This window comes from Leptonychotes weddellii, unplaced genomic scaffold (assembly GCF_054177405.1).
Source record: "Leptonychotes weddellii isolate Sample4059 unplaced genomic scaffold, ASM5417740v2 HiC_scaffold_4190, whole genome shotgun sequence".
NCBI lineage: Eukaryota > Metazoa > Chordata > Mammalia > Carnivora > Phocidae > Leptonychotes > Leptonychotes weddellii.
In genome coordinates, this window is record NW_028008461.1 from 1 (window position 1) to 11,947 (window position 11,947).

The 11,947-nt window shown below is 51.9% G+C and overlaps 1 protein-coding gene across 2 annotated transcripts; it reads right to left on the minus strand.

Moving 5' to 3' along the window:
- Positions 1 to 158: 158 nt before the first annotated feature.
- TMEM44 (transmembrane protein 44) lies at positions 159 to 11,754 on the minus strand. Of its 2 annotated transcripts, none has more exons than XM_081810886.1 (5): positions 11,009 to 11,754; positions 9,315 to 9,443; positions 7,077 to 7,181; positions 2,135 to 2,293; positions 159 to 1,660 (listed from the first exon to the last, which is right to left on the minus strand). In XM_081810886.1, the coding sequence occupies exons 2-5, from the start codon at positions 9,420 to 9,422 to the stop codon at positions 1,631 to 1,633; spliced, it is 402 nt and encodes a 133-aa protein (XP_081667012.1). In that variant the 5' UTR covers positions 9,423 to 9,443; positions 11,009 to 11,754; the 3' UTR covers positions 159 to 1,630. The 2 variants fall into 2 exon arrangements, with proteins under 2 accessions (XP_081667012.1, XP_081667013.1); XM_081810887.1 differs by having other exon boundaries at positions 9,310 to 9,443; positions 11,009 to 11,024.
- Positions 11,755 to 11,947: the final 193 nt, after the last annotated feature.

The window sequence follows — 11,947 nt, forward strand, 5'->3', positions numbered from 1 at the left end:
AGCGAGAGAGGGAACACAAGCAGGGGGAGTGGGAGAGGGAGAAGCAGGCTCCCCGCAGAGCAGGGAGCCTGATGCGGGACTCGATCCCAGGACCCTGGGATCATGACCTGAGCTGAAGGCAGTCGCTTAACCAACTGAGCCACCCAGGCGCCCTGTACTTAGATAGTTTTAAAAAATCAATGTCTAGAAAGACAGAGGTTGTAAAGAATGGGGGAAGGACAAGGACCACAAATCACAGAATAGCCCAAACCTGCCACGGAGACAAATGTCTCAATTTTTCAAGGTCACTGTCCAATCCTTACCTCAACTTTGGCTGCCCCTATTTCCACAGAGCAAATACTGCTCCTGGGTGTCCCCAGCTCCTCCCTGACTCATTGACTTAACTGTCTTTCCTCCTCACTGAACCCACTTGGCCATCAGGCTCATTCTGCACCCTCCCCCCGCAGCCTTAGATTTCTGCCAAGACTGCTGGATGCAGGCTGCCAAGCCATGTGCTGTGGGTGTCCTACAAATTCTGAGACTGGATCCAGGAAATAAACAACACCAAATGACATGGGGATACATGGGCCCCAAATGGTCCTCGGTCTGGTGCAGAATTCTTCACTCAAAACCCAGCTTTCAATGGCCTCTGTGTTCTGGAATCGAGGAGCAGAGAAAGGTAAAAGTGGCTCAGGCCCTACTCCTAAAAAGTTCATGCCCATCCTAGTGGGGAGACATGCCCCTACAGCTCATCAGATGACACGGCGAACAATGGAAGTTGTGTAAGAGAGGTGTATGTTCTGGCACCCAAGGGAAGGAGCCATTAATCTCGTGTGTGTGTGTGTTGTTGGCATGAAAGTAACGCCACCCAGCAGGTGGCATCTGGGTAGGATTCTGACACACGGGCCAGGGAGAACCCCAGGGAGAAAGGCCCAGAGGCCTGGGTACAGGGAACAGTCCATTGCCAAGGTGGACATAGAGGTAATAAGGGTGGGGGGCGATCCCAAGAGGCTAAGGTAGCGGTGAAAGGTCTAGAACGTCACACTGAAGAATCTGGACTGTATCCCACAGATCAGTGGCTCTGAGTCTTTCGGATTTTGGAGTTCACAAGTTCGACTCATCCAAGATGGCTGACGGACTATTTTGCTAGATAAGGCCATTACAAAAGCCAAAACCAAAAACTCAACACCAACTACCACTTGCTATTATCATTTTATAAAAGGGCATTTTAACTCCAAGAGTGTAGAAGACAAACCCAGGGGGAAGGACAGTCCTCCTTTCCCCACCCAAGCCCTGCCAGAGACAGCGGACACTCTCCTGTTGCCACCACACACCCACACACTGTCCTTGTTGTCACTGTCCACAGGCAAAGGGAAACTTCCTCCTAGAACCGGGCCGGGAGCCACAGCGGGGGGAGTGACAGTGACCTAACAGCTCGACCCGAGAGTTAGAGCCCGTTGTGGCATCCAAAATACGACCTGTGTTTTCTTCACAGATCTGAGGTGGAGTCTGCCGAAGTGCCGTGCACGGTGCCCAGCACAGGGCTCCTGGGTACGAGACCCTGAGAGCTCCAGGCCGGTAGCTGGTGCTCCTCCCGGAGGAGAGATGCTCCACGGTCAAATGGGTTCGGGGAATACTCCGACTGTGACAGTTAATCACTCATGCATTTAATTCTGTAAGGCTTGAACATGCAAGTGACTCTAAGAGGGCACTGAACCATGCCCTGTGGCCCTGACTCATTTGACCATGGGAAGCTCTTCTCAGCCCCACCCCGCGTGCGCGCCTCCGGGGGCGGCAGCAGCAGGCATGGTCGTTCACCAACCCGGGGCCTGCGCGCCTCCGGGGGCGGGAGCACCACGCATGCTCGTTCACCGCCCAGTGGGCGTGCGCGCCTCCGGGGGCGGGAGCACCACGCATGGTCGTTCACCGTCCAGCGGGCGTGCGCGCCTCTTGGGGCGGGAGCCCCACGCATGCTCCATCACCGACCAGCGGGCGTGCGCGCCTCCGGGAGCGGGAGCACCATGCATACTCGTTTACCGCCCGGCGGGCCTGAGCTTAGCGTGGGCAGCCTGGAGCACAGCAGTGCAAGCGCCGCGGAGGCACCGGCAAGCGGCAGTGAGTGACAGCCATGCACCTGGCGGGCGGCAGCGTGTACCTCAAGGTCCGAGTTGATGGAGGAGACCTCGCAGGAGCTGCTGGAAGACACGCGGGCCCGGATGACCTGAACGGGAGGGTACGAGGGGGGCTCCTGCAGCGTGGCGTCTCCAGGGCTCATCTGTCCATCGCCGGGCAGCCTGGTGGTGCTGCAACTTGCCTGCAAGGTGTGTGGGGAAGGGCAGGCAGGGAGACTTAGTTTGCTTTATTTTTGAATTGTCAAAGCATTCAAATACTCCAGTATTGAAAGGGTACAAGGGGCGTCTGGGTGGCTCAGTTGGTTAAGATCCGCCTTCAGCTCAGGTCATGATCTCAGGGTCCTGGGGTTGAGCCCCACATGGGGCTCCCTACTCAGCCGGGAGTCTGCTTTTCCCTCTGCCCTTCCCGCCACTCATGCTCTCTCTCTCTCAAATAAATAAATAAAATCTTTTTTTAAAAAGGTACAAAAGGGTGTAGAATGCAAAGTCAGCCCCCACCTGAATCCCGCAGCCACCCAGGTCTCCCCAGGGGCAGCCAGGGCTCAGGTTCCTGCGTATCCATCCAGATAGTCCATCCATATCCAGTCAAATGCAAATATACAGCTCCCCTAGTTCCACACACGGCAGCACATCTACACTCTCCTAGGCACCTTGCTTTTTCTCACTTCACAGTATGTTCTGGAGATAGTTCTATAGCAGAGGCTTTGTTGCTCTTTCTGTTCCTTTCGTGGCATCGTGTAGGTGTTCCCGATCTGCAAAACCTGTCCTCTACTGACCGACGTTGAGGGCGTTCCCAGTCTATTGCTTTTACAACACTGGCTGCAGGAAATTCTACTGTACATCCAAGGTTTCAGGGTACTTAAAGGATACATTTCTAGAAGCGGAATTGCTGGATCAGAGGGTATGTAAATTTGTAATTTGTAATTTGGAGAGCTTCTGCCAAAATGTACTGCATGGCCTCATACCCACCAGCAGCTCGGGAGGGTAAAGGGAGGAAGAAACTTGCAAGATTTTCATTCATCCATCCATCCACCCACCCATCCATCCATCCATCCATCCACCCACCCATCCATCCATCCGTCTCAGAAGAGAGCTTCCCCAGAGATCCTTGAAGCCCTGCTGGCCAGGGCTTCAGAACCAGGCAGGATTTGGGTCCTTCCACTGACACACCACAGGGGAACAGCCTGCCTTCTAGAGCCGCATCTTCCACAACAGACCGCACACCTCGGCAAGAAATGCATCTTCCTTGAGTCTCAGTTTCCTAATCTAGCAAAGGGGATAGTAGTCCCTGCCTTGCCTCCTTTGAAGGGGGTCAGAGGGCTCAGGTGTAAATGCCCCGGACACATGAGAATGGCTACTCGTACTGGACCCCAAATCACTCAGGCTCCAGCCCTGGGTGCATCAGGTGCAGGGTTTCACGCGAGAGCTGGCTAGATAGGCTGGGGGGTGGGGGGCACAGGTCCCCAGCAACAACAATAGAGTCCTCAAATGCTCCAAGCCATGATCCCCATAACCCCATGGCCCTCAGCCTCTGAGTTTAGCCTGAACCGGGTGCGTCTCCTGAAAAACCTCTCCTTAGGACCAGCGCCCAGGAGGGACTGCTTGAAAGACAAGTGAGCATCCCTGTGGCCCTTGTTGTCTACTTCCAGGTGGCTGGGCAGACAGGACACACAGCGATGCACATGGCAGCAGGGGACCTATTTCACCACAACCTTGTCCCCTGGGACATTGCCATGAAAAACAGAAAAAATTGGCTAACTGATCAGGCATGAAATGAACACAGAGAACATGTTCTCTTTAAAAAAAGCTCGGGGGCGCCTGGGTGGCTCAGTCATTAAGCATCTGCCTTCAGCTCAGGTCATGATCCCAGGGTCGTGGGATTGAGTCCCGAATTGGGTTCCCTGCTTAGCGGAGAGCCTGCTTCTCTCTCTCCAACTCCCCCTGCTTATGATCCCTCTCTCACTGTCTCTCTCTGTCAAATAAATAAATAAATAAATCTAAAAATAAATAAATAAATAAATAAAAAATAAAGCTCAGGTCCCAGGATCAGACAGACTTCATTTGAAACACATTCCTGTGCTTTTCTAACTATGAGATCTTGGGCAAGCTACTTAACCCTCCCTGCGCCTCAATTTAAAATCATAATACAATGGTTAATTATTCAATAACAATAGAAATAATAATAGTTATGAGAATTTACATTAATAATAATTTAAAAGCCAACCATTTATCAAGCGCTTACTTGGTGTCAGACATTATGCCAAGTAAGAGGCAGTGTTGCCTAGTGGTCAAGTGCACAAACTCAGGTAGAGACAGGTCTGAATCCTGGTTCTGCCACTGACAAGCTGTGTGACCTTGAGCAAGTTGCTTAACCTCTCTGTGCCCCGTATTCCTTATCTGTAAAATGAGGTTAGGGGTCGGCTGTGAGGTTTACATGAGTTCATGTACACAAAGCACTTAGCCCAGAGGGAGCATTTCTATGGTTGGTTACAAAGCACTTAGTCCAGTACTCTAAGCACCATCTGTGACCAGCCTAAGAAGCATCACGGAAGCGATGGCTGTTATTACTGTCTCAAAGACTGGCAAGTAGTTAGCCCTCAACAAACACACTACTGTGGGAGTGGTGGCCCTGGAGCCCAGAGAAGCGGCTTCCTGCCCGGCAGGGACCGGGGCTGCAGGCTGGCTGCTGGGAGCTGTCTCAGCGACACCACTGCCCTCTGGTGGACACAGAAGGAAGAAGCCAAATGGGACTATTTGCTCAAAAATGGGCTGCAGGTGGCCTCAATGGAAGAGAATGAAGGAGGGACACACTTTTCTTTCCCGGAGTCAGTTCCGCAGCATGAATCCACTCAAGATTCAGGTACTGGGAGGGTTAGAGTGAATGCAAGTTTTGCACTAGTATTTTTCAGAAGTCCTATGATTTAAAAATTTCTAGTGCAAAACGTTGCCAGATGCTGCTGGGGTTCCCTGTGCTCTCTCCCCAGACTTCCCATTCTAACAAGGGTTTCATGGCCCAAGTGGGCTCTTAGCTGTGAAAGCGTGCTCTCAATCTCTCTGAATGCCACTGACATCCTGGGGTTACTTGTGCCTCCTTTCCAGGGAACCACAACAAAGAGTAAAACCTATCTTTCAGGCCCAAACTCTGAGCACCAGCCCGTCTCTTGGGCAGCTGAACAGGGTTGCTACCACTGAGCTCCGCGCCACGCTCCAAACATCCAAACAGCTTTTACCGAGGGCCTCACACACCAGGGTCTAGGCAAACAGGAGAGAAGGAGGCAAAGTTTACATCCCAGCAGGAGACAGACAACCAAAGTAAAAGATAGTGAGAAGTGCTTTGTAGAGTATTTAAAAAGGCAGTAAAAGAGAGAAATATGATAGAAAGGTAGAGGCTACTTTTGAGTGTGTAGTCAGGGATGGCCTTTGAGAAGGTGACATTTATTTTATTTTATTAAGATTTTATTTATTTTTTGGGGAGAGGGAGAAAAAGATCAAGAGCAGGGGGGAGGGGTAGAGGGAGAAGCAGACTCCCCGCTGAGCAGGGAGCTCATGGGGTGGTTTGATCCAGGGACTCTGGGATCATGACCTGAGCCGAAGGCAGATGCTTAACTGACTGAGCCACCCAGAGAAGGTGACGTTTAAACTGAAGTCCGGAAGACTGGAAGGAGGCAGCCATATAAAAGCAATTAGGAGGAAGAGCATTCTAGGCACAGGAATGGAGAGAGAAATCCCAGGCAGCTGGGAGGAGTGAAGAGGAAAGAGAATAGGGGAGAGAAGCGGGGAGGGAGCGAGTGCTGGGCTCCGGGGTCTCGCAAGTCTGTGGAACTTTAGATATTTTTTCTGTATGAGATGGGAAGCCAGGGGGCTTCAGACCAAGGAGGAACACGATGTAGTTGCCCCTTCTGGCTGCTGGCTGCAGGTGGAGGTGGGGGCAAGGTTAACTCCCGAGAAGGGGATGAGGGAATGAGGTAGGAGGCTGCTGGCTCTATTGTAAAAGCAGTATGTAGGAGACTCACAGCTGGAGTGGACGTGCAGTGAGGGGGAGAGAAGAATTTGAGGACGGGGGACGGGGAGGGCATGGCAATCCCAAGTTCTGTTCGGTCACGGCAAGGGTGGGGTGCCGTGTGGTGACCCCGCCGGGAGGGGAGCTGGCCCCGAGCGCTCTGGGACTGTGGGCCCCGGGCGGGCAAGCATGCCAAGAGGAGGGAGCCCTGCGGGGACAGAGCTGGGCTGCTGCAGCCTTGGGGGCCAGCCCGCCCTCAGGGGCCTGCACAAGGTGCAGAGAAGCTGGGAGCGCCGGCGCTCCATAAATCCGAAGCAGCCAGTGGCCAAGTGTGTTCAATCCCAACAAGGACAGAGCCGACCCAGGATTTACGGACTTGGAGGTCGCTGGAAGTCTTAGTGGGTGTGGGATGAGGGGGTGGACTTCCTGTCACCTCTTCCCATCTCTTTGCTAAACCTCTTCCTCCTGGGGACCCTCTGCGCACAGGCTTAGGACCTCGGGAGTCATCGGGAGCACTCAGCCTCCCTCAGCCTCCCAAGCCTCCACTCAGTCTCCGCCTCTCCCCCTGCCTCAGCCTTGGTTCAGGCCACACCACCTCTCTCCTGGACTTACAGCTGTCCCTCACTGACTGCCTTGCTTCTGTCTCCTCTTGCCTCGTCTGCCCTCCAACACTGCCTGAGTGACGCCTCTAAAAGGCACATCTGCCCCTGAGTCTCTAGTCCTGATGCCTCCTGGACTCCTGCCCCTCAGGAGGATAGGCTCCACAGCGGGACGATCTCTCCCTTGCCTCCTCTCCAGCCTTTCACCCGTCCCCCACTGAGGCCTTGGACAGCTCCTTCCTCCTTTTACATGCTTTCTTGCCTCATCTTGCCCATCCTGCAGCTAAAGTGTCACCTCCTCCAGGAAGCCTTCCATGACTACTTCCCACCCTTCTGGACCCTTGGCTGTAGCCCACCACCACTTACCTGCTGCACGGGCTCGATGGTCAGCTCCAAGTAGCGACTGATGGCTGCCATTGTCCTGAGTGATTTGCAGGGTGGTAGTGTAGTGAGAGGCACCCAATCTGAATTCTTTCAAGCAGAGATGGGGAGACAAAAACAGAATTCTTAGTCAGGAGACAGTTTCCAAAAACAAAGTCCCATTTTCTTCGAAAGAATCCCTAATTATTTTTTTCTGTTGTTTCATGGTACATTTCACTTTCTGCTTCCTATGTTATCTCTCTCTTTTTAAGATTTATTTGTTTGAGAGAGTGAAGGAGGAGAGAGCACAACAGGGGAGAGGGTCAGAGGGACAAGCAGACTCCCTGCTGAGCAGGGAGCCCGATGCGGGGCTCGATCCCAGAACCCCAGGATCATGACCTGAGCTGAAAGCAGATGCTTAACTGACTGAGCCACCCAGGTGCCCCTCTTATCTCTTTGAGGTCACAGTAGGCCAGTGGTTCCCAAATTTTGCTGCATAGTGGAGTCACCCGGCATGTTAAAAACAAAACAAAACAAAACAAAACTCTGATGCTTAGCTTTGCCCACCACCCCCTAGCAGACATTCTGATTCACTGGTAGGGATGTGACCTGGAGTTTCAAAGCCCCCCAGATGATTCTAAAGCGTGGCAAAGTCTGGGAACCACTGCAGTAGGCACTAAATAAATGCTTTTGTAAAGCAATCGTTCTCAGATGTTAGTGTGCATCAGAAGCACCCAATGGACTTATTAGAACACCCTCAGCCTCAGAGTTGGTAGAGCTGGTGGAACCCCAGAATTGCATCCCCAATAAGTTTGCGGCCGATGCTGGTCCAGGGACCACACACTGAGAACCATCGCTGTAAAGAACTATGGAAGAGGGGCACCTGGGTGGCTCAGTCGGTGAAGCGTCTGCCTTTGGCTCAGGTCATGATCCCAGGGCCCTGGCATCGAGCCCCACATTGGGCTCTCTGCTCAGCGGGAAGCCTGCTTCTCCCTCTCCCACTCCCCCTGCTTGTGTTCCCTGCTTGGTGGGGAGTCTGCTTCTCCCTCTGCCCCTCCCCCTGCTCATGCTCTCTCTCTCTCTTGTTCTTAAATATATAAATAAAATCTTAAGAAAAAAAAAAAAGCCCTGTGGAAGACATTGCAAAGGCTCCCCTTCCTCTCTTCAGAACACCAAGACACACAAGGCTCTCTTTAAATACTTTAGCTCCCTGTGGGGACCTAATTTCCTAAGTTTCTGGAATGGAATGAAAATAACCTCCCATTAGAGCCTTGATGGGAACATGGAGCTCTGGTCCAAGCACTTGCGTAAACCCCTCTCCCTTGGCCATGTCCACCACTATCTTCTGTTTCATTGACTCAGTCAGATTCCACTGTATCAAATGAGAACGTTGGAAGGAGTGGACCAGCTCGCTCACAGAGTCTCACTCATGCTCTCTGAGAGAAAAACGAGGACAGTGAGGAGCCCAGGCAATAGGCGAGATTTCTGTCCTCAAGAAATTATCTTAGAAAAGAGGGACCTGCTTTATGTTCTAGTCCTGATAAGCACTGTTGTATTATGAAGTAATTTCTCAGTTACTGGGAACCGAGGACTTTTGACAAAGGTAAACTGCCTCAGTTAGGAGAAGCTCTGCTTACTCACAGGGGTCACCTCCTCAAGTCAGTAAAAGGAGACAAACACGCGTGCTGGTAGGACGGAACTGTAAATGGTGGACACTACGCAAACAAACCTTGAAAGACCAGCTTTTAGCTGTATCAACTGAAAAAAGGCTGTGTTAGTGATGGCCATGATGCGGACATCACAGATGCACGTGGAAGTGGGAATACATGTTTTCCTAAACTATGTGGGCAAAATCATATTATTTCTAAATTAACCTATTAATTTATGTAGTACGGGAACATATATATATATATGTACACACACACACACATATATATATATATGAGGAGGTAAACTGCCAAAGAGCATACATGGACATTTGACTCTTCCATCTATGTTGCTAAAAATATATTAAAGTTTATTAAAAGATCAAAAAAACTTAAAAAAATACGTTGTAATTGGAAAAGTAGAGGATCCTATTTATTCCAGGTATGCTTGGTATTGGGCAAAAACGGTCATTTTTTTTCTTTTTTTCCATAAACAGTAGTTTTTTAAAGTCACCAACTGTCCTAGTTCAAGGGAGCCCCAGGGTTCCGCACGCAGCCCCCCGTGGGACCAGCAGTTTTCCAGCTGGCGAGACCTTGCCTCCTGGCTTTCTTCCTCTTTCTCCACGCAGGTCAAGAGGGCTTGGGTGTCAGGGCTCTCTCCGGCTTCAGGGGCAAATCCCAAGGCCCGTCTCATCTTGCTCTTCATCACCCAGGAGAGGAATATGATCTGAGAGGGAGAGTTAAGGTCCAAGGAAGCAGAGCATTTCGGCCACCCACGGCTACCTTCACCTCTACACCCCGAGGGCCCCCCTGACTGGGCTCTCTCCCTCCCGCGGATGATCCTGCCTGGGTTGGCCCCAGAACAGACATGTTCATTTAAGAACGGAACCGGGTCTGACATTTCCCCCACAAGGGCCCAGCAGCCAGCGAGACCCTGCCTCTAAGAATTTAGTAAATACTTAGTAAATACTTAAACAAAAGCATTTTGAAAAACATCTTCCTTGAAGCGCTTGGCTCACAGGGACAGTACACGGAGTGGGTTGAATAGTGCCCCTCCACCCCCACCCAAAGTCCTATCTATCTGGAAGCTCAGAAAGTGACTTTATTTAAAAATAGGGTCTTGGAGCCCCTGGCTGGCTCAGTCGGTGGAGCAAACAACTCTTGATCTGGGGATTGTGAGTTCAAGCCCCATCGCTTCTCGGCCTTTTGGCTAAGATCAAATGTGAGTTCAAGCCCCACGTTGGGTGTAGAGATGACTTAAAAATGAAATCTTTTTTTTTCTTTAAAGGGTCTGTGCTGATATAGTTAAGATGAGGTCATGTGGATTCGGATGGACCCTTAATCCCATGACTGGAGTCCTTATAAGAGCAGAGGACGGGCAGAGATACACGAAGGGAAGAGGTTTTGTGAAGACTGAGGCAGGAGATAAAATTATGCTACCCACAGCCAAGGAGCACAAGGGGCCATCAGAAGCTGGAAGAGACAAGGGAGGGTTCTCCCCCAGAGCCTCCGGGAGAGTGTGGTCCCTGCGTGGACTTTGGACTTGTAGCCCATGGAACTGTGAGAATACATTTCTTTTGTCTCAAGCCACCAACTTCTGGTAACTTAATATGGCAGCTAATGAGAAAAACCACCGTTTTTAACTATTTCTAAACTATTTTTGATAAATCCACAGGTTTTTTCATACACAAATTACCCACTGTCTGAGCTTAGCCTGCCCTTGAGGCTCTCATGTCAAGGTCACTGGGGTGTCCGCGCATCAGGCAACACCCACTGGGGAACCAGAAAGGTGCTCAGCAGTCACTGACAAAGGGCAGCCCTTGTCAGCTTTTATCTGTGTCCCCAGCCCAGGCTCCAGTGCCAAAGACAGGAGAACGGGGATGCTTAGCCCTGCATGGCAGGTCGGCTTGCAAAGCCCGTTCCTAGCCTTGTGAGAAAGACAGGGCAAAGATGAGGGGAACAGGTTCCCGGGAGGGTGGGGGCCGGCCCAGGGGAGAAGCAGCAGTGAGACTGGTGCCCGGGTCTCCTGCTCCCAGGGCCAGGAACCTGCACACTCCCCCCTGCTGCTCCACAGAGGTCCAGCCAAGAGATCATTCTTTCTTTTATATGTACATAAAGGAAACAAAATACAAAATTGCAAATAACTCAATTGCATCTGTCGGCCCCAGGCCTCAAACCTTGGCCCTGGCCCCTGGGAGACAGCTCCATCTAGCAAGAGGGAGGGAGGGCACCACAGGGGCAGGGAGGACATGAGACACAAGCAGTCAAGCCCCCTAGGCCCCAGGTGGATACAGAGAGGTCCAGTGCAGCTCGGCCCAGGGAGGTCAGGAACCAGGGCGTGGCCCGAAGCAGGTACTCAGGCCGCCGGTCATGGGCCACAATGGCCGAGGCATAGAGGAGGCCAGCCAGAGCCGACAGGAGCCGGGTCCACAGGTGGATGGAGGGAAACGCCTTACCCTGGCACTGGACAGAGAGAGAGGAGGGAGCTGGGCAGGGAGGAGCACTGCCCTCCCCCAGCTTCCTCTGAGCTGGATTCTAAGACCTAGGCTCTTGGTGGCATGCAGGCTGGAGGGCAAGCCCTCTCTTTGCCCATGGCCAGTCCCCAAAGGTGCTGCTTCGGCTTTTGCTTAAACTGCTTCTTTTGCCTATTCATGCCTCAGAACCTGGCTTAAACTCAGCTCTGAGAAACCTCCCATACCATCTCCACCCAAACAGGGGCGAGTCACTCCCACTTCCAGGCCCCATGACACATGACACATCCCAGCAGACAGAGTGCTCCTGAGAGCGTCCTCCCCATCTCAGCATCCCTGACACCGTGCACTGGGTAGGGGCACATGAATGTCAGCTGGGAGAACGGGAGGGAATTAGGACAAATTATGAACAGCCAAGAACAGCCAAGAAGCCAAGGACTTCTCTTCCTTGGCCAGCCGGGAAACGTCAAGAACATTAGAGATAACATTCTGGAAGTTTTGAAGCCAGGGGATATTTTTGGAGAATGAATAATGACAATACTGGTTAAAAAAACCAAAACCAGGGGCGCCTGGGTGGCTCAGTTGGTTAAGCGACTGCCTTCGGCTTAGGTCATGATCCTGGAGTCCCGGGATCGAGTCCCACATCGGGCTCCCTGCTCAAGCGGGGGGTCTGCTTCCCCCTCTGCCCTCTTCCCTCTCGTGCTCTCTGTCTCTCATTCTCTCTCTCTCTCTCTCAAATAAATAAATAAAATCTTAAAAA

Excerpts from the sequence above, each read along its gene's own strand:
- TMEM44 (XM_081810886.1), bottom strand. The coding sequence starts at position 9,422 with ATGAAGAGCAAGATGAGACGGGCCTTGGGATTTGCCCCTGAAGCCGGA. Across the intron at positions 2,294-7,076 it reads CCATCGAGCCCGTGCAGCAG|GCAAGTTGCAGCACCACCAG; the intron begins GTAAGTGGTGGT and ends CACACCTTGCAG. Across the intron at positions 1,661-2,134 it reads CCATCAACTCGGACCTTGAG|CCTTACAGAATTAAATGCAT; the intron begins GTACACGCTGCC and ends TGCATGTTCAAG.